At 36.4% G+C, this 25,295-nt stretch overlaps 3 protein-coding genes across 3 annotated transcripts; all 3 read right to left on the reverse strand.

Annotated features, from left to right (window-relative positions):
* Nucleotides 1-1,251: 1,251 nt before the first annotated feature.
* Nucleotides 1,252-4,235, reverse strand: LOC133864709 (probable indole-3-acetic acid-amido synthetase GH3.1). The gene is made up of 3 exons (XM_062301117.1): nt 3,847-4,235; nt 3,635-3,736; nt 1,252-2,830 (listed from the first exon to the last, which is right to left on the reverse strand). Exons 1-3 carry the CDS (start codon nt 4,164-4,166, stop codon nt 1,456-1,458), a joined length of 1,797 nt encoding a protein of 598 aa, XP_062157101.1. The 5' UTR covers nt 4,167-4,235; the 3' UTR covers nt 1,252-1,455.
* Nucleotides 4,236-17,242: 13,007 nt separating this feature from the next.
* On the reverse strand, nt 17,243-18,253 carry LOC133863840 (zinc finger protein 7-like). The gene has a single exon (XM_062299958.1). The coding sequence runs from the start codon at nt 17,974-17,976 to the stop codon at nt 17,374-17,376; it is 603 nt and encodes a 200-aa protein (XP_062155942.1). The 5' UTR covers nt 17,977-18,253; the 3' UTR covers nt 17,243-17,373.
* A 4,265-nt stretch (nt 18,254-22,518) lies between these two features.
* Nucleotides 22,519-24,995, reverse strand: LOC133864159 (protein NONRESPONDING TO OXYLIPINS 2, mitochondrial-like). Its single transcript, XM_062300410.1, has 3 exons — nt 24,679-24,995; nt 24,461-24,582; nt 22,519-22,810 (listed from the first exon to the last, which is right to left on the reverse strand). The coding sequence occupies exons 1-3, from the start codon at nt 24,846-24,848 to the stop codon at nt 22,803-22,805; spliced, it is 300 nt and encodes a 99-aa protein (XP_062156394.1). The 5' UTR covers nt 24,849-24,995; the 3' UTR covers nt 22,519-22,802.
* Between the last annotated feature and the right edge of the window lie 300 nt (nt 24,996-25,295).

Genomic DNA, 25,295 nt, shown 5'->3' on the forward strand with positions numbered 1-25,295 from the left:
CACCACTCAAGCCAACCTGCTAAAAGACAGCAAGAAAGCAACAAAACAGAATTATGCAGAAGCAAAACAAACTACAAAAAGAACAACAGCAAACCAGTAACACTCTAACAAGCCTGGAGCCAACTCAAATCAGGGACATACCCCCCCTAGAAGAGACAAACAACACCAACTTGCTAAACAAGTAAAACAACTAAAAGACCGTAATATGCAGAAAATAAGACTGCAACTACACCAGCCTTTCTTGGATCAAATTATGCAGATTCCACCCATGGACAATATTTCCTTCAATTAAAAAGAAAAAAGAAAAAAAAAATCAAAATCGGCGAATTTTAATCAAAATGTAAAGTTTTATTTTTTAACATGCAACCATCTCAAGCAACTAGTATCACTGTATTCAGCACCCAGATGTCAATAACCTAGAAAACAAAATTATGAAAAGAAAATGCAACATAAACAGGTAGAAGGTTAATTAAAGATAGTGAAGATCGACAAAGAACGTAACAGAATGCATAAATGAATAGAAACCCAGTATAGCCTACGTATTCAAACAAAAGTAAGGATGAGAAACACCCAAAGCTCAGAAATTAATTAACTTTTGCGTGCAAAACATCTCAATTAGAAAAACCCAACTTTTTAATTCATTCACAAACCCACACGCGCACATAGAAAGAGAGACAATCGCGAGAGGGAGATGGAGAGATGCGTGAGAGTGAGGGAAAGAGAAACAGAGTGAGACGAGTGAGGAGGGAGAGAGAGATGAAACTAGAGATGTTGAAAGAGTTACCTGCTGTGAGTAGGGGATGGGGAAGGAAGTGAACGGGAGAGAAAAGTGAAGAAGGGGGGGAAAGAAAAGTGAAGAAGTGAAAAAGAGATGGGAATTGAAAGTGAAAATAATAAAAAATTGAATCGATCATTAAATTTGTAGGTCAAATTTGGAGTGAAATTTTGACAAGAACAAAGATAGAAATTATAGAGATCGAGTTTGTTGAAGTGGATTTTTTTGAATTTTTTTACCAAATTTTAGTGAAAAAATTGAAATGAAAAGCTTACGAGGAATGCTCTTACAAATCTAACCACAGGAGGTCATGAGATTATGTACTGCACTTTGCATCTCTCATCTCAGATTCCGTGTCATTTATCATCGTAGAGTGAGACCCTCAATTGAATGCAGATTATAGTGGAAGATAATAATAACTACAATTGAATTGAATTGGTGACATATAATTCTGCATACCAACAAGAAGAAGAAAAAAAAGGAATGATGTATCGAACTCCATTTCAATTTAGATGAAGCCCATACACCTAAGTATATTTGATTTATTTGAGGGATGAACATAAGAAACATATTACATGGATGGGATTAAAGGACAACATTTATTGAAACACCAATAGAAGGATAAGGTATATATATATATCACAGCCGAAGATTAAGTCAAAGAAAATGCCGTCATGTGGTCAACGACGTCGTTCAGGGATCCAATGCGGCGCAGCAGGGCTAAAATGCACCGAGATCACCCTGGAGTCGAGGAGCTCCATGATAGGGGTGAAATTCACGCACCTGGGTACTTTGTACTGGTTGATCGACGCGCCCCGAGAGATTGCGTAGTCCATGAGCTCCTCAAACGTACCGTTCTTAACCACCCTGATCTCAAGCGGTCCAATGGAGTTGTCCGCGACTCGGCCTTGTCTGTACACAGTGTTCAGTGACTCCTCCATGGCTAAGCAGCATTGGTTCAGGACCTCATCTGTGGGTGAGTTGGCCGGATCCTTCACAAGCAACTCCCAGTAAATTACGTAGTGTCCTGGGATTGATTTCGTGTCTGCGTAGCTCGTGTACTCCACCACACTCGTGTTGAATTCCTTTATGAGCGCTGTTGCATTTTCTATGGCCTTCTGCAACTCAGCCTCGTCCGTCTTGTCCGAGTCGATGCTCAACAACACGTTCTTTCTTCTTATGAACCGAAATTGCGGAGCCGAGTTGTAGAAGCCGGTGACTTGGAGTATGTCACCCACTCGATAGCGGTTAAGTCCGGCATAGGTGGTGATGATGAGCTCGTATTCCTTCCCAACTTCCACGTCCGCAAGGTCCACAAGCCGCGGAGGTGAGTCGCGAGATAGAGCTGGAGCGTTCGGCTCATGTGGCAAGAACTCGAAGTAAGCCATGTTTGGCATGATGGTGTAGGAAACTTCAGAAGGCGTGGACATTGGTTTGAGATTAAGCCCAAAGTAGCACTCGGAAGATGCATACATAGTGCAAGAAAGTGGTAGCCCGCTGCTGTAATAGTCAAGTGTAGGTATGTACTGGGCCATCGCACCCGTTACAATCACGTCTAGGTATTTCGTGTTGGGCCAAATTCTTGTGATTATTCCTTCCCAATTCTCTTCCGAACACTCCTTGGTAATGAACTCGGAGAGTTCTGGGTTTGGTTTGACAAGTTTGGAAATGCTTTCCCGGAGAGAAGGGTCTGTGATTTTAGGGTTTAAAGTTCCGGTTGAGATGTCATCGGCCAATTGCTGCCAGTTAAGTTGTAGGAATCGGATGGCTCTGAGTAGGCCGGAGGCAAAAACAGCACCGACTCGGAGGACCTCTTCGCGCATAATGAGGCCGCACAACATCTGTGTATACATGCTTTGAAACGAGTCGACGCAGAGAATGGCCTCGTTTGGGCTGGTGTACACATTGTAAGGGTCGTACGGCCTGGTCTTGAAGTGGTCGCTCTTGTAGTAGCTGGTGAGTACCGGACGTGCCAGGAGGCCACTGGGAGTCTTGGTTTCCGCCTTCACGAACAAAAAGTAGAGTCCCTTCCCTTTGTCTAAACCCGAGACATATCTGTTAAGAACAACGCCAATATTGTTAAATCACCGCTTGTTTAAAGATTTAAAATTATAAACTTAGATGAATTTAAATATTTAATTTATTATATTCTAAAAAATATTTCAACCGGGTTAACGGAATAAGATGAGACATGTCAAACTAATTAAGTAAGTCGGATTTGGACCAATATTATGGCCGAGTGTTCTTTGCTGAATGTGCCCTTGGGCTGGGACGATTTGCTGAGCTGGGGGCTGCTGTCCTGACTGGTAGAAGCTTTAAGGCTACTCTAGAAAGACTTAGTTTGGGTGCTACTGTTTACCAGCTTTGGTGGCAGCAGAATGACTTGATGCATCACAATACTCTTCGGACTGAGGAGTCCATTGTAGCGCAGATTAAATGGGAAGTTCGTGGGAGCTAGATTTATGGCAAAGGGCAGTTCTAAGTGCTCTAGAAAGAACTTGGAACTTGCTTTCCGGTGGAATGTACATAGCTAATTGTTTTTTGACTTGATTTGTTTGTTTGTTCTTTGGTGTTGCACGCTAGCTTCTTCTGTTAGTTGCTGTAGGGTGGTTTTTTGTTTTCTGAGTTCTGGTGCTGTTAGCCTGTAAGGCTTGGGTGTGTCATGCCTGCAGCTCGATCTGTAGTAGCATGGCTTGTTGTTAGCTTGTTCTTTGTGGGCTGAGGTGTTGTTGTAATCGGGGTTGTTCGGATTGGGTTCCAGTTTTTCGCTGGAGTGTTGTAAGTGTTTGCGGTTCTATGAAAGATTTTATTCATAAAAAAAGAAAAAGAAAAAAAAGCAAGTCGTCAAGATGTACTTACAGGTTCATCACCGGCATGAGAAGGCTGTACAATTTCTGGCGACGGTCCAACTCTTCATGAATCGTTGGCATCAATTTTCTCTCACCAGCCGAAGTCCCAGAGCTACAAGTTCACAGATTTTATCATAAGCCAGAAGAGAAATCACATACATAAACACGAGAGAAACATCCAGGTTTGTGTGAAAGAGAGATTAATAGTGATAATATTCTCACCTGGTGAGGAACTCGGAAATGGGGTGAGAGGACAAGATGGGAGAGCGGTCACCATTAGCAATACGTTGGATCTCAGGCTGAAGATCCTCATAGGTAACCACAGGGACATTCGACTTGAAAGTATCGCGGTCCGTCTTCCCATTGAGCCGGAACCGCCTGAGGTACTCGGTGTCTGCGTTCCGACTCAGTATCTCCGCCAAAACCCTCTCCTGCACAGCGTCTATGTTCCTTGTCATCTCCTCGATGAACTCAAGCGCCTTTGTGTGATTCTCGCTTGCCGGAGGGCTAAGAGGGTACGAGACCTGGGATTCAACCGCCATTGTTGAAAGCTTAGAGAGACACACGTACAGCAAAGATGATCGAAGAAAACAAATTGAGAATATGAGAGGCAGTGCGGTCATTTATGGTGAAGGAGCTTGCTTTTTATAGGTGAAATTGTATCGAATTTTGGCTCTTATTTTTTCTCCGACCCCATCATCACCACGTCACTTTCCACGTCACGGGATTAGTCACGTAGATGGCCGGACCAATAGTTGTTTGGAGCGACGCCAAGTTCGCTAACAGAACTTTTTTTTATCATAGAGACACGCCAAAAGTTAAAAAAATACTATTTCTCATAAAATGTACCTCTCATAGGGAACAGATTGGACCCAGGACACGTATGAATGGCTTATATGCCGACATGTGGGGCCGCTCACTTTGCCAGGTCAGCATGGGATTGCGACCCTGTTTGTATCGGACAGCGACGGGGCCTAACTTATGCAATTTTGGGTTGCGTATGGGAAATTAAGAACCCAACTTTGAATAGTCAGAGCTAGCTAAGAAATTAAACTATACTAGGGCAGAACTTTCTTTGGCTAGTGACACCTTGCAATGCTACATATCATTAATTAGGAATATTAATTAAGATAACTAAAAAGATGTCGGGGGTGTAGCAATCACGTGGACGTGATCGAAGTTTGTGTTTATTTTCTTGTTTTGCATTGATCTGGTTAGAATTTTTTCCTTGTACTTGTTCTTCATGTCTAGGCCTGTCACAATATTTTTATATCCCGAGGGTAGGTAAACTTTTGCATTAATATATATTTACGTCATGACAGTTCCATTACATTTTTCATTGTTTTCTTCACCATCTTTGGGGAATGATTACAATAAAATTATTTGAAAATCTGGTACGAGTGGGTTCCCATGTCTCAATAGTACGTAGTGGAATCCAAAGGAACTTTAGCCATTGATTTTGATATTTTATATATTAGAAAGATTGAAAGAATAAACATAAAAATCCTTCTGATTGGAGAAATAGATCAATGAAATAATTATTTGTGTTATTTTTCATACTTATTTTCTGTCTGTTAATGTTAGGTATTTTAAATAACTTTTTAAATTATTCATTTATAAAAATAATATAAAAAGTCACTTAAAATATACTATGTACACATTAACCCATAAAAAAAATGTAAAAAATAGGTGTGGAAAGTATTATTATTCATTTATTTTAGATAGTTAGTGATAGATATAACCTGTTTAGGCAAAAAAAAAAAAGAAAAAAAAAAAAAAGAAAGAGGAAAGGAGGGAATATTGATCTTATGACAGCCAGACTTCGAGCTAGGAACCTACCCATGCCTATGGATGAGCCAACGGTCTGAGTGAACATGATAAATATGTTGAAGAATGTGACATATTATTGATTGGAAGTAGTGGAGATTCATTGATTGGAAGTAGTACGTACGTAGCTCATGTACCTCTAATCAGAGAGGAAATCTCGATTTCGATCTTCTTAACTAAAGATTAATTATTGGAAGGTGAAACTAGCTAGTCTTTGAGGCCCTAGACAGACAGTACTGAGGGACTTCTTGAGTGATTCAAAAGTCATTCACATGGCAATTGACATGGTTAATTAATTAGCTATCTTTTCTGCCACCTTATGAACTATCTCACAAGTTAGCATATGTATATATATATATTGGCAAAAAAAAAAAAAAAAAAAAAAAAAAAGGGAGAAAAAAAAAGGAATAGAAGAAAACTTTAAAAGAATATATATATTTAGTTATGCACTAGTTATATATTAAACATGTAAGGAGCCAATAAAAAGAATATATGTTGGAAAAACTCATAAAAACCTCCTCTTTCTATGCTTCATCATTCCACTCTAAATTAGGAGCGTAAATCCTACAGTTTTTGACAGTTCGCTCATCACTTACACTCAAGCAATTATTGGATAGAGATTTTTAATAACTTTGCTGTTTGAATTTTAAGTAATTTAGATAACAAATGTGATAGAATTTTTATAGAGTCCAGTACTTATCCAAACATGTTTTGAGCAACTTTTCTATTTGGACAAGTAGCTCCATAAAAATTATTTCACATTTATTATATGGATATGATTGGATTATTGAGATCCGGATTTGCAATTACCAAGATAAGTTGATTAGAAAAAAAACTAGCAGCTTAAGTTCTTACTTATGAGGGATCCCAAAGACTTATTAATTAACTGCCTGCTAATGGAAAAGGTCGAACTCAGGATTCCAGGGATTAATTCCACGGTAAGAAATCATGAGTTCGTCGAGGAACCACTATATCGATCAGCCCCATAGGATTAAATTAAAATAAACCCAGAAGTTGGTGGTGGTCCATGACATTATATTTTTAGGATAAAAATTATGGCTTTTCACAATCTTCCCTCCGATCCTTGTACCTTTTACTTAGCGCCTGCATCCACATTTGTGGAATCTCATTATTTCCTTAGTATGGGAAAAGAATTGATTGCAATCCATTGGGTCGCTTCGATCGATCTTTAGCATTTGCTTTCTGTGGTAGGAACAACCAGCACTGTTAGCAGATTATGCTGCTGGTAATTAATTGTTGAGTTGGACTTTTGTGGCCTCTACAAGTAGCTAGCATATCTAGTGTAGGAAATGAACATTCATTATTCATGAATCATGTTTCAGACATAGACATCTAATAGTACTAGTATTAGGTTTAGGGATGGTATATTAGTTTCTAATATTTTATGTTTATTTTACTCACTATTATATTCCTGCATGAGAGAGAAAGATCGTAACCCTATATATATATATATAGCCAATTTCTGGTGTTAGAATCCTTTTACCCAACTCAATATAGTTTTTCTAGTTGCATGTATGTCGGTGCAGTTTTCGATCGTTAGCTAGTCGATCCTTGCAACAGAGTAAGGTTTAGACAAAAGAGCTTATCGGAGCAAACTGACGGGAATTAACTTTGATGTCTAAGTCAGATATCCCCTTAGATCGAGATGAATAAATACTAAATTTAGAGCACTTAGATGAAGGGGCCCAAAAATAAAAGATTCTTCATATTTAGCTAGTCTTAATGTTGTTTAAATAGATTTTGAGTGTACAAACATGGTTATCATGGCTTGCTAATCCTCTTACTCCCCTAAATTCCATAACTAGGGGATGGCGTTGGCAGGGCCGAACGCCATGTGTCAACAAGTTGTGATGCCAAAGCCCATAAAGTCAAGAGATTGATGAGATACGGGCCAAGTCAGAGCACTGTAGACAGACATGTACGCTACAATATCATACTATGATACCAATAAGTTTGAGTTGAGGTGCATTTATGATCTTTGTCACTTAATGATGGGATTCTAAAATCCGTTCTATCAATCAAGCTTGATGCAATGATCGGGGCAAGCGATCGAGTCCAATAATCCTCCATTAATGGTGTTAGCATAATTTTAGCCAACTATTTGTAAATTTCTCAAGTTTGTTAGAACAAGTGTTTCATATTCTCTTTAGCATAATGAGTACTACAAAAGTATCAGTAAAGTGGCCAGTTGGCAGATTTTTCATATCTGTCCATACATTAGAGTTTTGTTATAAATATGTAGTTTGTGAGAGATATTGATAATTGAATAGCAGTTTAAGAGGATATGTGTATTTTTTTCAAACTATTATTAATATTATTATTATTATATATTATTAGATCGATTGGCAAGAAATGTCAACCATTCTGCAGACGACATACTCTTATCATCTATGTTTTTTTATTTTGAAACTGTTATCACGGGTTCTGCCATCACGATTAATTATTCGCTATTTATAGAACCAAATATCCTGGAAGGTGACACCCCAACAACCAAGCAAGCTAGGCTAGCAGGCTACGTAACACTCAGTGCAAGCGTGTCTCTGACAAGTGACTACGGCACCCATGTACCCACATCCCAAGCATATAACCTCTAATCGTCAACAAATTAGCTGGATTTTCCAACTCCATCTGTAAAAATTTCGGTAAACGTCGATTTTGCCTGCCAATTTGTCCTCAAATACTACAACACAAAACTGACTAAACCTTTCAAATTTTCCAACCAATTGACATTAATCTTTTCTCTGTTGTCACAAAAGGAACACGGTCAACGGTCAGAGTGATTGGCTGGAATAAATGGATTAATCTATCACTTATATGCCTACGAGTTTGATGGCGTCAAGTAAATCAGTTTGAATTTGCAAGTAATTTATTTCTTAGGGGACAACTTCTTTTAGGCACACATGCAGAACCTGACCAGGTCTTTTGAAAGCTAGTTTATATTTAACCTAATCCAATGCCTGTCGTCTTGAATTTATCGATCATATATATGGAAGTTGGAATGGAACTAATTTCATACCCATGTGATTGAAAACTAATCAACATGCATGTCCGAAAGAAGCTTCGAAGCAAATCGAATCTTATGGAAATATATGTACGTTCAGTCGAAGAAAGGCATGAAAATGGCCCAAATAATTAGCTAATCACACGCGATTACCATTTAGATCATGCATGCATGACGCAGGGCGGGACGTCACGTGTGCATGCATGGATGGCCTTTGGTCCCTTTGGGCAGATCGATACCTAATAACTGAGGGAAAAAAACAATTTCCAAGCACCATATTTGGTTACTTAGATCGATCAAAACTCCATATATATACCTTTCAATAAATTTTTTCACACACTAGTAATTTTTTGTAATTATTTAAATAAGAAAAAAGAAGAAGAAAAAGTACACACATGATGATCATTAACAACGCATGCAGGAGGTGAACAGGTTCATGCATCTCCATCGGATGTTTAAAATTTGGAGGCGCAACAACCATGGCCATCTCTAATACGAGCACAAATTTCGTGGCCCCTTTTGCTTGACAATCGAAAAAGTCGTGGCCTCCGCGTGATTATATTCGTGAACGATTGTCTCCCACAAATTCTTGTTGGGCTGTCTGAATTGATGTTCATTTTCTATAAAAATGTTTTTTTTTTTTTTTTTTTTCTTTATTTCTTTCTCAGAATACTGACATTGGATTCCCTAAATTTAGGGTTAACAGGTTAATTTTTCTATTTTAGTTCAGACTTTTCAAATGGTTGATTTTTCAAAATAGAAGAATGGTAGAATATATCAAAAATGTGAGGAATACGTACATAAAGATACGTACGTAGATTCCAATTTGAATACACTACCGATAATATTATGTTTATCCAATTATAGATTTTAGTACTTCGGTAATGAAATTTTTTATAATCGAGTGATTAATTAATAGAAACTAGGATTGACGACAGAATTTAATTATATATGTTCTTAAGTTCAATACAAAGAAGTATATTAAAAATCATTTGGTAAGCTTCTGCAGATCACTGTCTCTCTCTCAGACTAAAAGCAAGTTCTGATTTGCAACTTTATCAAGGTTTTGTCATTTCCATTTATCAAGGTATTAACTTAAACATGTTCATGGCTAAAATTATTTTTTTTTCCTTGTGCTTTTAATTCCTGCATTTCTTTTCTTTTTTTATCTTCATCATATGGTTAAGGGTCCGATGTTGCAAGCAACTAGTTTTGAGAGTTAAATAGGATACACGTTAAAGGCCGGAGATCAGAACATAACGGAGTAAAAAGCTTTTGAAGAATTTTCACACGAAGATTCCCCACGATAATGCTCATTTCTACAAGTACAGCTTTGCTTAGAAAGATGATCACGACATCCGGTAATAATTAATGAGAGATATGATTTTTTGTTATTCCAATATACAACTTTTGACCACTTTATTCATGTGCCAATTAAGGTGGTTGCCTAGTTAATTTTAGGAGTTTTTTTTTCGTAAAAAAAAAAAGAAGAAAATAAAAGTAAAAGTTGCCATATAAATTTTATCATATCTCAATTAATGGTGACATTTTATCATTTATTCCATATTACAATTTAATCCAATTATCTGCATATTCACCTTGACATATTGCTCCTGTACCCGATTCGTAACACAAGAGAATCAAGTCATATAAATTTGCATCAATATTTTCAAGTTAATTATAAAATGCATCGATATATTTGCATCATATATTTATTAGTTTGTCGCTATAAATATATGAAATAGGATATTCTTTGGTGAATGATAATATATATCATTATATCCTCCTCGCATTTTTTTACAGAAAAATATTAATTGGTAAAGATCAATCATATCGTATATAATTGATATAATGTACGTCTATAGCATATTTAGGACCCTAAATTTACATAGTAAACTGTAAATGGTCTGATATTTATGTTGTGTTCGTGTTGTATATATATCAAGATTTTTGGCATTAATAATATATATTTTTAATTCTTTTAAAAAGTAAAACACTTTTTTTTTTGGGTCTAGTTTGTGACAAAATGAGGGACTAATTAAATTTCTGAATTGGTATAGGGGCAAATTAACAAAAAAAAAAAAATACTAATTAATAACATGATCATCAAAATGATTTATTTATTTATTTCTTTTTCTTTTCTTTTTTTTTGAGAAAAGTTCTTACTTTTTTTTTTTTTTTTTTAATCTGTAATTTGTTTACACAAAATTGTAAAGGCATTTTTTTTAAAAAAAAAAAAAAATTGGGTTACGGTGCTGTTATATTTTCATGAAGCAAGAAAAACTTCCAAACCATAAGATTTTTTTTTTTTTTTTTTTTTTAAAAGTAATTAAAAAGGGTACGTAGAATGGAGCGATTAATTGTGGTTACTCTATTTGAGCGTGACCATAATAACGCCTACTCACTAAGAACCAATGACATTAAAGTTCTCGACGATGAGAAACTTCAGATACCCCTTCAAATCTGGTTGAGCCATAAGCTTAATTTAGCCCTACAAGAACATTAATGAGATTCAAAATCGTTAACACTAATTATCCAGATTTGTGCATGTGAAAAACTTTATTGTCGATTTCGAATTTATACCCTAGCGGGTGTCCAACCATTTGAGAATTTTCAAACGACAAACAAACTTAAAGAGCTTTATAAGTTCATAGTTGTCTTCTAACGTATGCACGACGGATCTTTTGGGCCCGCGGTCCTTGATCACAAGGTAGACCACGAAAATTGAAGCGTGAAGCATGAATAGTATTATTTTTAAGCACCCATCATTCTGGTCAAAGTAAATTATAAGCTACCTTCCAAACATGCACCTTCGTGCATAGCAGTAAGAGTCGTGCCTCTCTCTCTCTCTCTCTCTCTCTCTCTCTCTCAAAGTCAAGGTCGTCTAATTAACACTCAGTGTTCATAGCTGTCTAACACAGCCTAGCTAGCACCTTAAAAATAAAAAATAAAAAAATAACCTAGCTAGCTGGCTAGTAAAGATACTTAATTTCATTGGGTGGGATAAGAAGGTCGGTAATTTGTTGTTCAAATTGTTAATAATTTATGTATGTAGATATTCATCTTTAATAAGAATCTACGTACATATCTTATTACATGATGAATACACGTGTCTTTAACTACATACATTACGTGTAGGATGCACCTTCACCAGACACATGTCTCGCAAGCCTCTTTTCACGATTCAAAAGTTTCAAAAAATTTCTACTTATTTGACAAATTAATTATAACGAACTAATTCTTTGAACAATATACTTTTAGAAGTGTTATAGTATGGCATAATCTTTATAAATACATCATATTGTAATGCAATTAGAATAAAGTCAACATCTTAAAAAAAAAAAGTCAACATGATCAAACTATTGCACTATTAGGTATTATGAACGGTGATCGATCTAAGTTTTACGTACACCTTAAATCTCTTGGGTCTTTTTCTCTCTCTTCCTAATTTAATTTCTCATATTTATTTATTTATTTTATATTTTAACGGCATTAATATCTTATTTTGGAATATAGTTGAGCACGCCGCACTAGTGATTTCTTTATCTATTTTTTCTTCTTTTTTTTCCCCCTTACTTTTCATTTTTTCTTTAATTAGTTATACGTGGGAAGCATAGGTAGGAGGAAAATTCTTTCTCTCGACTAAAAAAAAAAAAGAAACGTTGTTAGTTTATTAATTAATTTCTTTTTCTATCCTTGCACACCATTCTTGCACGTTGATGCCAGTCTGTCCATCTAATTAACTAATCACGGATTTTAATTTCAATTTGGTTGTCAGTCATATCTTAATGCATTTGTGAGTACTAGACCAATTCTACGATCGAGTAAAACGTTAACGTTTTGTTGTTTTCCGTATTGAATCATAAAGTTAATTAATTATTTTATTAACTTGACCCCATATGTACGTAGATTATTCACAAAGCTAGGGTGAGTCTAATTAAGCAAATCAAATCATAATATATACCAAGACATAGGGCAAAAACTATTTCCGAATATTGCGAGGTGTCAGGATATGCCTCACCATGGACCAACATGAAACGTATAAATCATGTCATAGAAAATTACCACAGGTTGGGCATCCATGCAGGAAAAATATCTTTTAATTAATTTAGATCTCTTTCCTTTCCTTTTTTTTTTTTTTTTTTAAAAAAAAAAATCCTGTTAATTAAGTTTGTTGCAACTCCCTTATTATATCTCTAAGATCTTAAAGGATTATGAACTTATAATCTCTAATGTGATACATGATCGAGTTGATTTCATGTTAGTACTTACTAGCAAATTAAACAGTAACTTGAAAGAGACCTAACAGGTCTCTTTCAAGTTACCCTAAAAAAAAAAAAAAAACTTGGCTTTTATGTAAGGTTGATAATTTTTTACATGATTTTCAAATTTAATAAGAATTTAACACGAAATTAATGGGTTAGGATTGTGGCGTCTAACCCGTATAATTAAATAGGTCAAATTATGGTTGACCTACATAATCTTATACTCATGCTTCGACACAACTCGATCCTAACACGAGACATTAATGACTGTCAATTTTTGACACGACTCACAAATCCGACATGAATTCAACATAACATAGGTGGCTCGAGCCTTAGGCGACTTAGGCGGTCACCTAAGGCCCCCAATTGAATGTCCCCAAGGGGTAGCTCAATCGGCTGGTGACCACGCCTCATAAAGCGGTGGTCACTAGTTCGAATCCCCCCTCCCCCTCTTGTGTAGACATATAAAAAAAAATAAAAAATAAAATAAAAAAGATTCCCAATTGAATAAGAACCCCAACTAATAATTATACAATAAATTTATTTTTTTAAAAAAAAAAAAATTAAGGCTCAAAAAAGCATTTTAAAGCTCTAATATGGTAAAAAAATTAATAAAATACTCTTTAATTAAGGCCCGCACTTAATAATTGTACAATAAAGGTTATTTAACAAATTTTAAGACTCTAATGTAGTAAAAAATTTAATAAACAGTTTCTAATTAAGGCCCTCAATCATGGTAAAATTAAAGAAAGTCTCATTATTTATATTCAGAAAATACATTCATAAAATCTTAAAAAGGTTCACTTATTTACTCTTTTTAAAAGCCTCATTTATACATTTATGAAAAATTAGTCCAATATGCATAATTTTTTCTCCAACGCACGTTTATTTGCCTTGAATATTTAGAAAAATATGAAAAGTCTTCAAATTGTATAAATTTTCATTGTTTGCGTTGTGCATATTAATATATAGAATTACATCATCGGTGAATCTTTAATGTCCAACAATTTTTTCTGCATTATGTTCTATTACACATCAATCTTTAATTATATAACTTATTTATATTTTTATCTTTATTTTCTTTAAATCTTATTATTTCATATATTTTAATCAAACGATAAGTCATTTAATATCCAATAAGTTATTAAAAAAAAGTTTTAAAATACATTTTACAAATAGAAGAAAGTGCTCTAATTGACATATTAAATAAAAAAATATATAATATAAATATTAAAATAAATTTAAATTTAATTAATATTTAAATCTAAAAAAAATGGTCTCACTTAAACTTGTCGCCTTAGGCCTCACAATTTATGAGCTGTCCCAAACTTATATTTATGTCTCGATACTAGCTACTATACCTTCGTCTTTTTTTTTTTTTCTTCTTTTTTTTTTTTTTTTCCTTGTTTTTTTTAAGGGTATATATGTAGCCTTTGTCATTAACGTTAAAACAAGGAGGCCAGGTTTGTACAGCTGTCTATAGCTATATGTTAGGGTGATCATTTAAAGGAGCATGGGAATCATCAATTAATGTGCGTATCTTTATTTTGGAAGCGAATGCCATGATTCATGAATCATGGTCGAGGCTTTTGAATCACTCGATCGATCTCTCCTCTAATGTCAAATGTTACATGTTGTACGTACTGTTAATGTAAGAGACCATAATCATAGGCTTATATTTGAACCGATATACCGATCCCTAGCATATATCTTTCTTTTGATTTGGTAGATGATATATCCTTGTCAAAAGGAACATATATTTACACTCGATCGATCTGATCTAACCTCTCTCACATGCATGGCTTAGGTTATCTTCTTATATATATAGCTAGGCTATATTTGATTCGATCCTGTTTATGAATACTTGACCATGCAATTACCTTCTAGCTACTAGCTAGCCTACTAGTGCCAGAACTTGGTCCATAATCCATATAGATGCTAGCTAGCTGCCTAGCAAAATGTCTCAGCCGATGGGCTTTTGCCCTACCCATTCTGTTTTTTCTCCTTCATTTTTGTTCCCTTCTGATTTTAACTAATAAAAGACGTCATTCAAGCCTGAAAACTTCATAATGGGTACAAGTTATGAAGGAATCGAGTATGATTTAATAATGGACCTTGTCTATATATATATCCCTTTCTTTCAAATTTTAATTACTTATACATATTTTTTTTTTAAAAAAAGGAGACATTGATGTAAGAGAATGGACATATCGATAGACTATAGTTTGGCTAATAAGTTTGTTAAAAAATTAATGGGGCTGCCAAACCTAATCTTTTGTGGCTAATTATTGCTATTATAGACCAAGAGTCCTCCGTCTCCAACCATACCGACAGAACTCATAGCTACCTGCGGGTCCATGAAGTTAGCCCCACAGTTCTATGGACCTTTGTGAATCCTTCAGGCCAACGAGCGGACAAAGTAGCTTACCGACTAAACCTACCCTCAAGCTCTACGGTCCATCCAGTTTTTCATGTTTCCTGCCTCAAGCATTTCGTAGGCCGAACCGATGTCTGAACACAAAGCTTACCAACATTCGATGAAAATGAAGAACTCCAAGTAGCACCCTTATGAGTGCTCGAGAGGCAAAAGGTACAAAAACGGGCCGCACTTTAACCCAATATTAATTGTTGATCCAGTACTGGACGAACTTATAACCAAAAGACGCAAGTTGATCTCAAAGGGGCGGGAATATTAGGTATCAATCACCAAAGGCAAGAAGCAGTATGGGGAAACAAATATGGAAGACAAGAACTAAACATGGAAGGCAGTTTCTATCAATAAAATGTCCAACGGCTACTTTCCCACATAAATCCAAGAAAAAAAAAAGGATAAATTACAATATTCACTATAAATTAAATGTAACCCTAAAGCTGCAAGAATAAAGCATCAGATGCAATAACAATTCAGTTCTCTTAGGAGGAGAGTCCTCATTTTATTAATGAATCGCAAATCTCATTATAATGAGATGGTGATTTTTACATAATTTATCACCCATGCAGGCAGATGGACTGAAATAATTCCCCGAGGTGGAAGAGCAACGTCTCGTACGTTTTAACATGACAATAACATTGTAGCAAAAGTATGAATAATTAAGGAAGAAAAATACAAATGAAAAGCAATTAAAAGAAGCCCCAACCCAAGGAAAGTGGGGCAGAGTGAGGGTCGACATTGGGTCTGTCACAGGGGACATGCCCCAACTCTTTTTTCTTGTTTTCGATCTTCACGGATCATGGGCCCGAACTCGATCTATTGTTGCCTTGTTGGTTGTTGGGTTGAATTGGGAGGATGGAGGTTGGACCATAGTCCATTGTAAAACACTTGGCCCGAAGGGCTTTTTTCTTTTTTTTTTTTTTTTTCATGGGAAACTAGACTTATTCTATCAAACTTACACCTAAATTGTAATGTCTTTCAAACTCTAAACTACTTAGTCATTGCACTTAACACTTGTCATTAGGATTTTCTATTAATCTGGACGGCAAATGCATCACGTGACCCATATGTGAAGTAAATGTTTGTTCCTCTATCATATGTATGAATATACAATTATGCCCTTAAATTTAAGAAGAAGAAAAAAAAACCTTCCCCAACCCTGCATGGCAAGCTGTGGTTCACCTGAATCACCTCCCATGCTGTTTCTTTTTTCTTTTTCTTTTTGAATTTTTTATCAGAAGCAATGAAATTATTGTCATTTTGGGTCACATGATATAACAAAAACCCCTAATAGAGGAGGGTCAGTGAAAAAACAAAGTAGTTTTTTTTTTTTTTTCTTCATTATTTTTTTTTATGTGTGTGGAGACTTTGCAATTTTGGGTCACAATAATCGCACATGACCCATTTTTCATTGGATATAACAAAAACCCCTAATAGAGGAGGTTCGGTGAAAGAACAAAGTTTTTTTTGTTTTTTTTAAGTGTGCGTGGAGACTTTGCAACTTTTTAAACTTTAAAAGAGACATTATAATTTGGGTGTGAGTTTGAGAGCTAGCTTGAATCCCCCCTCCGGACCAGGGGCGGAGCTACTCTTTGGCTTGGGGGGCCTCCCCCCCCCCCCCCCTCCCCCCTCCCAAGCCAAAGGGTTTCCCCCAAAAAATAAAAATTAAAATCTAAAAATTAAAAATTAAAAATTAAAATTAAAATTTTACCCCTTATTATTATTTTTTTCTTAGTTTTGGCCCCCCCCAAAGTTTTTTTTTCTCAATTTGGCCCCCCCAAAGTTTAAAACTTGGCTCCGCCCCTACTCCGGACTACTTACAAATCTAACCACAGGAGGTCATGAGATATATACTGCACTTGCATCCCTCATCTCAGATTCAGTGTTATTTATCATATCATAGAGTGAGACCCTCAATTGAATGCAGGTTATACTAGTAGAAGATAATAATAACAATTTAATTGAATTGGTGACATATAATTCTGCACACCCACAAAAAGGAAAAAGGAAAAAGGAAAAAAGAAAAAAGAATGATGTATCTCACTCCATTTCGATCAATTTAGATGAAGCCCATACACCTAAGTACGTTAGTATATTTTATTTATTTGAGGGATGAACATAAGAAACATATTACATGGATGAGATTAAAGGACAACATATATTGAAGCACCAATAGAAGTATAAGGTATATATATATAGATATATCACAGCCGAAGATTCAAGTCAAGCTTATGTACATGATGATCATCCGATGATTGCTCTGCAGGCAACTTGTCCATGCGAAAGCTTCCTGGCCAAATCAAATCCATTGCTTCTTCTAGCATGAAGGGTGTCGATGCCATCCCAAACCCTGCATTGGCAGCCGCATCACCAAATCGCGCTACCACGGCAGACCCTTGACTACCCGGCTTGCGCACAAGCGAATGGGGCTGGACACCCAGTGATCGAGGCGTTAGAGGACCGAAGGGAAACCCTGTTGTTGTCATCATCATCATCTTGTGAGTCTGGTGCCTCTTGGCAGCTCCTCTTTCTCTTTTGTGCGCGTTTTGGTGACCACCCAATGCCTGTGAACTAAAAAACTTCCTCTTGCAGAAGTTACAAGAGAAAACCTTGTTACTGGCAGGCTTTGATTGTGAATCAGAATCTCCAACTGTGGAGGACTCGTTTCTGTTGAGGCCTAAACTCAACCATTCCCCCAAGTTATCCTCTCCCGAAGCTATTTCATCATTCTCGCTTGTCTTGGATTCTACATCTTGGTTGTTATTTGATATCTTTTTTGCCTCTTCATCCTCTCTGTGGAAAGTCATAGCAGGAACACTTCCAATTTAGCTGGAAGGTTATTTAGAAGTTTATCCTGCAGAGGCTTGAATAAGTGGGGGTGCTTGCTCTTTAATAGGAGAGAGTTAATGGCTAGATAGAGAAGCATAAAGACGGAGGGAGGGGCAGTGGATTATTGGGTTTCATCTCAATTATCTTTGGTGCTCCCACCAGGTGATGCATAATTTTTCTGGGGGAAATGCTTCTGTCGTCTGATGTTGTTGCCCATATAAAGCTTAGGATTCCCTCGTGCTCTTTTCATTCACCTCTCTTGTAGCATCAACTACAGGATTCCATTTGAATTGATATAGAACAGCACTTTAACGTTGACAATGCCACTTATAGTCACAATGAACCAGTAAAGAAAGCAACATTATCGTTTCACCCCCTTCCTTTTCTTCCTTCTAAAATAAAAACAAACTGCTGACTAGACCAGATAAACTACTTCAAAAGCCTTGTGAACTTAATAAATATGTCACTGTCTAAAATGTGATGGACCCCTTTTCAGGTTATGTAAATTGTATAGCATATGAAATGACGTAGCTTGATTGGATTGACATGGTCCCAACAAAGCACAATACTCTTTATATACTATTCGCTCCATTCTGCAGATTTGAAACCCCCCCAATATATGCTGCTCTGTATATAATGGACCACCCCTTGGATGTGCCATGCTCCTAAATCTTGAGCATCATACTAGTTCTGGCAAATGTTTGGTTTATTTGTTTAGAGCCACATCTTAGATAGACACAGGAAGAGAGAGATTGAAAGGAAATTAGAAGCATTAACGACCGATATGGTAAGGTTGGTGTCGTTTAATTGTCTATCCGCCTAGCAAAAGCAGAGAAAATTATTCAATAATTCTCTCAGCATGATCTTACTCTGGCTCTTTCGCTCTATGTTACTATTAAATTTTCTTATGAGTTATGAAAAATCAAAGTTGCAACAACCACAGAGGGGGAGCATATATACTGTGAACAAAAGAAAGCCTTTTTTTTTTTTTTTTGCAATGAGTTATAGATGACAAGCTTCAAGGAAGATGGTGGAGTGAGGGGAGAGGCTGTTATTTGATGTTAATAAAGTATGATGTAATTCTATATTTTGAGGACTATGGGGGGGCCCGGTTACTGACAATAATGGTGATAAAAAGTATGCAGCAGAGATTGGGTGTCAATAATTTCAGTTGGGTTACGTTTCTTTTAAACAAGGGGATCTTAGTGTGTGTCTTCAAGTAGTGGGCTATCAATATGTAGTTATGTATAGTAGGAGGAGTGCATTGAGAACCACTTGGGCTTATTCTCATAAATCAGAATCTTGATGTTCTAATATCACTTTATTGTTTCAAAAAGATAGAAAAAGAAAAAACAGTTTCCCCACATAGGGTGCTTGATGAAGGCAGCTGTGATGTTGAAGCTTCATTAAGATAATGTAATTGTGGTGTTGGATTGATGAGTCAGATCGTGGAAATTAGACTTGTCATGTCAATTGGTATCTCATATATAAGCCAAAAATAGTAGGAATAAAAGTGAAAACTAATAATAGACGGTAGTCGTTTCCGTGGAGAAGCACGTCAAAGAAATCAATAATTAAGATCAAAACGTTACGATCTTAAGGTTTAAGGGTTCCTTGAGAATTAATAATTGATCCAAAAGTCCTGAGACTATTCCATACTGGTTTGGTTAAATCTTATCATAACACACAGTTTCTTTCTTTTTTTCTGCTTAAAAGTTAAAACACACCATCACACAAAACTTCAGTTGGACCAAGTCCAAGTACAACATAGATCTGAACAAAATAACTAAGTAACATAGCCATCTAGCTTTCAGACAAAGGCAATGCATGGTTTGCAGTTCCATTGGCTGATATATATATATATATATATATATATATGCATATCGGGTCACAATCTTATCTGGGGCATCAAGCTAAAAGCATTTGCTGACAAAGATCCAAGCAAGCAACAGTTACGGATGCCAGGGAAGTGCTGATTCGAGGAGGCAGGAAATATGCCTCTCATCTTGGCATTTACCATGATATCGCAGTGACGCAAACCTGTCGTAGCAATTACTAAAGCTAGCTAGTAGGTTCCTTTTACGAAGATAGGTCTCAAAGTAGTTTCATGTGGACGTACTGTGGTTATATGGGATGGTACCCAGGAATCCTCGAAGTAAAACTTTTGTTGGACTATTCTGATATATTCTTAAGGTACTTCAATTTGGTGGAATTAATGTCGAAACGTGAGAATATGAGGAGCTTTGTTCGGGAGATCAATTTCAAGAAAATGACCCAACGCGCTACCCTTAATTAGCATCCTAGCTTGTTCTTTTGGATCTGGTTCCCACGGAAACAAAGACGAGTAGGTAGGGGCGTAGGGCTGCCAAATTCTTACGCCACTTGCGACCTAACACAAAATTAACAGGTTGGGTCGGATTAGGGTTGACGTATACAGACTTACACTCATATCTCGACACAATCATAATTCGACACACGAACACGAATGGTCACCTATATATACAAGTAGGGTCCTCTCAAAATGATCTCCTCTATTTGGTATTCCAAAAAGCTTCCAGAACTAGCAGAATGATTTCAGGTTTCATTATTGTAAAACTACGAGAAAGATTACAGTTTTTCAGGCCACACACAACTATTTCTGAAGTGAAAAACGTCAAGCTCTAATTTCCTTCCCACATGGGCTTTACTAATTGATGAGTTGAAGATCGATTGGACTAAACACTTTTTCTGGTCGACTATAAATCCAACCAGAATCGAGTTGAATCAAACATAAAAACCAGACAGTTCAAACTTATACAGCAGAAAGTTTGTCAGTAGATGACCTACAACGGCATGCTTGAACGTACGTAACTCTCCAATCTGCTTCATTTTTCAAGAACCAACTTGATCATTTTCAGAGCAGATGTCATGATTCATATTATCTAGGTTGGCCATATGTCAATACTCTCCAGAATCCAGACTTTATTCAGCCTCAAATCTAACCTTTTAAGAAAAAGAAGAAAAATAAATTATAATATTAAGGTTTTGAAATTAAAATGCTTAATGTTTCTCAAAAAGCGCACCGTTTTGCATCGAGACGTCCACATAATAAATATGACATTTTTTTTTTTTCAAACTAAATTGAAGAATTTTTTTAAATTCAGTCTATAAAATTATCATGTATCCTTTATTCACATGTTCAAAAGGCACGTGATAATTTTATAATTAGAGAATTTTGTCAATTCAATTTAGAGAAAAACACTATCATAATAAAAGTGTGTTTGACACTGTAATTTTACAGATTAAATATGCGATTTTAAACCAAAACAGCATAATATTTATCATTGGGGAGTGGGTTTTAAAAAACAGCACGATTTTAAAGATTAAATTATAATTTTACCAAACATTTATCGTTTTAAAATTGCTCTTTGAAATGGCAAATGTAAATGGACCCTATGAGAAGTGTCCAAAGTACAACAGAGTAGCTGAAAACAACTAGGAATAGCTCTGCCTCCTAACTCTCGACTTCAAGATTCAGATTGAAAGATAACAACACCATGGAAGAGCCATAATTTGTTGTTACGTCTGAATTAAAAGGAGACAGGCCACTAGAGGGTAAAGTGGTGCGGGACAGAGTGCCTGGCGCAGTTCAAACACCTGCATGTGCTTCACAATATAGCACTTCAATGTGCATTAGCCCCGACTTTCAACCCGTATTGAGCCCTGTTCCACGGTTTCATCCCCAGACCAACATGTCAATCGGATTCCTTCTCATCCAGAGAAAATAGTTAACCACATAATGCAAGTGAGTAAATACAGGTAATGAGACAATTTTTTTTTTTATTTTTTTATTTTTTTTTTTTAGTACACGAACGACAAACAAACAACAAACAAAACCTAATTAAAAAAAGGGGGGGGAGATGTGGGTCCTTCTCATTGACAACGGGAACGAAAAAGGGAGGAAATGCAGCCTGAAAAGGATATGGCTGTTGCACTTCTGTTGACCTTCGTAGACAAAATAACAACCTTTGAGTCACCTTCAATGATGTGTAGACCAAGATTGAGAGAAGAAATCTCTATTTTTATCCTGGGGCATGGAATTATGACCAACCTGTATACATCTTTTTTTCCTGTCATTGCCAAAGAATGTATTTCTAAATGCATCAATCATTTCCCTTCATGCATAGGTTAGGTTCGGAAATGGTTAAGCATCAATTAGAATCTTTTATAGGAAACGAAAGAACAGTAATTCATCAACACAACCGATGAATAGAAAGTGGCATTCAGGGGATGATAATCGTCATATCAAGCCATCAAGCAAACCCATGAAAGCCAGCTGCCTAGAATTTCATATTCCCGTCACAACAAAAGATAATTCCTCAAAATAAAGCACCAGATTGCCTGCAGTTGACTGAGGTGGAACGTGAACCACCAATTCAACCACCATTCTATTGAATTTCTGGGTGTCACTAAGGTCCAATAGGTAATTCTAAAATCTTCCATTATCGTACAATATCCAACGTCAAATATAGAGGGCTCAATAAAGTCAAAAAGCAAATAGTAGCTAATGTTAAAAGTTCAATAAGATATCCAGAAAGTCGAGCAAGAACTCATGAGTTCGAAAATGAAAAGCAGAAACTCTTCGTGAGTTTTTAGGAAGAACATGACAATTTTTGAAATAAAACCTGTTTTTAACTAAATTAAATAACACTCTAAAATTACTCCCCACACCCTCCTTCAAGACAAGAAGCTTGTGGAGTTCCCAACAGGACGTACTTCTAAACCCATATGACATAGCACCTGATGTGCTGAGCAAACAGTCCATTCAAGTACCTACAACACAGCAAAATACCAGAATTTTGATCAGCACAAAAGTTACAATAATTCCCATGACAGACACTGCTCAAGTACAAGTAAAATGTAAGTCCTTGGGATTGAAGCCAAGTATCCACAAGTAAAAAAAATTCCGAGAATACATTATAAATTGCATTGATAATTCTGAAGATTTCGGCCCACAAATTTGAACAGGAGTTCGAAGATATTTAGGGAAAAAAATATGATCAACCATTCAACCATGGCATACTGCTCAGCACAACCATGATCTATCATCAAATCCATCAGTCTTATTCATACACCCGCTTCCCCATCTCTTTACTCCCAACCCAACCCAACCCAAACACAGACACTCACTGGTTAAAAGAAAATAAGAACTATCTTAGTACCCAAATAAAAAATTTCCTCTGATCTGGCTCAATCAATTAAAAATGCCAAAAAAAATAAATGAGTTCTCACTTTCAAAATCTAGAAAGCCATTACATTTTGTTTCTTGGCAACAGTATTTGCAAAATAACAACATGCTGACGCTATAAGCTTATATTGAAACAGTTCCAAAACCCTTTGCAACTTTAAGAAACGCCATTAGATAAACAGTTCAAGACTATGATCCTGGTAAGATACGCAACCGAATCAAATAATCACGCTCCATACTTTGAATGACTTTTCACTCGAAACTTCCTCATCTCAGAGGTGCTATTTCTATGTACTTGGACTACATCCAACTATTAGAGTCAATCTTAACGGTGTTATCACAATCCTATATAATCAAGCACAAGGCATCCAAATACCATGGTTTTGGTAACAAAGAAAAACTGGATTCTAGAGAGAAAAGAAAAAGTTTATCCGCATTATGTAGGCAAAAAAATACCAAAGAAAATCCAGAGACATAGTGAAACCACTAAGCCAAATGACATACCCAGCTTAAACTAATTGTGAACATTTACACAACTAATAGGAATAATTTTAAAAAAAAATTAATAATCTCAGAGTAACAACAATTTTCAAAAATAACACTTTAATTAGGCTTCTAATTTCAGGTTTTCTGTGGTCATTAGCTTCCGGCAAGCATTCCCAACCTACCAATCGTTCACACAGACTTGTACAATTGTTTTGCTTATATATTAATCAATGGTGGCTAAAGATGCAGAGCCTCAAATTTTTATCGTACCCCAGAAAGAAAAAATGCCTTGTGAACGAGATTAGTAACTTTCGACAACAGTAATGACAGCCGCAAAACAAAAAACCCATCCAGCGAAATAAAGTAAACCATTCTGCAAATGCAATCGAACAATTCTTTACGCCACCCAATAATATCCATAATGGGGCATAATGATTATCTTTCATGGTTTCATACATGTCAAATGAACCCAAAATCCAGAATTTAATCTATACCCAATCAGTACTGCCACTTATAGGATTAAGAGAGAGCAACATACACACTTTCACGCAAACTCTAAACCTAAAAATCTCATAGAATGAATGAGAAAAGAGACACATTTAGCAAACAAATCAATAAACCTCTACCACTAACCGTAACAGCCAACGACAAAACGTAAAATTAGCAGTCAATAATTACAAATCCTAATAATTATACGACAAAGACTCACATAGAAAAAGGAAAAATGAGCGACCGTGGAAATTACGAACCCTGAGACAACTCGCAGAAAGCGCGCGCGTTGACGGAAATGTGAGAAGTGAGGCGAGCGGCGGCGAGAGCGTTGTGCATCGGCGTCAGCGATTGAACGCACGCAAACTCTCCAACCATAGCCCTTGCAAAACAATATCATTGCTTTAATCCATTTTTTATGCCGATTTGGCAAAAGCTAAACCGTAGAATTAGAAATGGAGAAGATAGACTGCGGTACCTAGGAGTGGTGAAGAGGGGGCGGCGGAGCGTACGAGGCGGGGCCGGAGGGCGGATGAGGCCGCGGAGGGATGATGATGATGATGCGGAGGAGGAGGAGGAGCGTCGGATTTGGGTCGATCTGACGGTGGAAAGCAGAGACCTTGACAGCGATCCAGAGCGCAAAGCCATTGTTTCTCTCGGCGGGTGTGTGAGTGACTGTCGTAAACTCGTAATTGTGAGTTCCAGCAGCCAGGGTTTAAGCTTTTTTAAGGGATGGGAATAATGGGATTCTTAAACCCTAGTGTCGTACGGATGCTTGCGGCGAAAGAAAGGATTTGTACAAAGCCCAGCCCATTTCTTTTATCGAAAATATCGTCAATAATGACCCGAATATTTACTACATAAAAAAGAAACTTTTTTTGTCGTTTTAGCTACGGCTGTTGACTTTTTTTCCGTCTTAATCAAGTTATTATATTATAACGACCAGGGTTGTCTATAATATATATGGCTAGGGATATTGGGGGCAATATGTTTTTTTAGGGTAGCTTTTCTCGCTTTTTAGCAAATATCTCGTACTACAGAACACAAATTTTTATGTCGCATCACAATTAAAAAGCAATGAACCCATTAATCTTC

The sequence above is a fragment of the Alnus glutinosa genome, chromosome 3 (genome assembly GCF_958979055.1).
Source record: "Alnus glutinosa chromosome 3, dhAlnGlut1.1, whole genome shotgun sequence".
NCBI lineage: Eukaryota > Viridiplantae > Streptophyta > Magnoliopsida > Fagales > Betulaceae > Alnus > Alnus glutinosa.

Bases quoted from the DNA above. Each gene is read 5' to 3' on its own strand.
- LOC133864709 (XM_062301117.1), bottom strand. From the start codon at position 4,166: ATGGCGGTTGAATCCCAGGTCTCGTACCCTCTTAGCCCTCCGGCAAGC. The intron at 3,737-3,846 runs GTGAGAATATTA...GTGAACTTGTAG, and splicing joins ATTTCCGAGTTCCTCACCAG to CTCTGGGACTTCGGCTGGTG. The intron at 2,831-3,634 runs GTAAGTACATCT...TGTTCTTAACAG, and splicing joins CTCATGCCGGTGATGAACCT to ATATGTCTCGGGTTTAGACA.
- LOC133863840 (XM_062299958.1), bottom strand. From the start codon at position 17,976: ATGACTTTCCACAGAGAGGATGAAGAGGCAAAAAAGATATCAAATAAC.
- LOC133864159 (XM_062300410.1), bottom strand. From the start codon at position 24,848: ATGGCTTTGCGCTCTGGATCGCTGTCAAGGTCTCTGCTTTCCACCGTC. The intron at 24,583-24,678 runs GTACCGCAGTCT...TTGTTTTGCAAG, and splicing joins CCCCTCTTCACCACTCCTAG to GGCTATGGTTGGAGAGTTTG.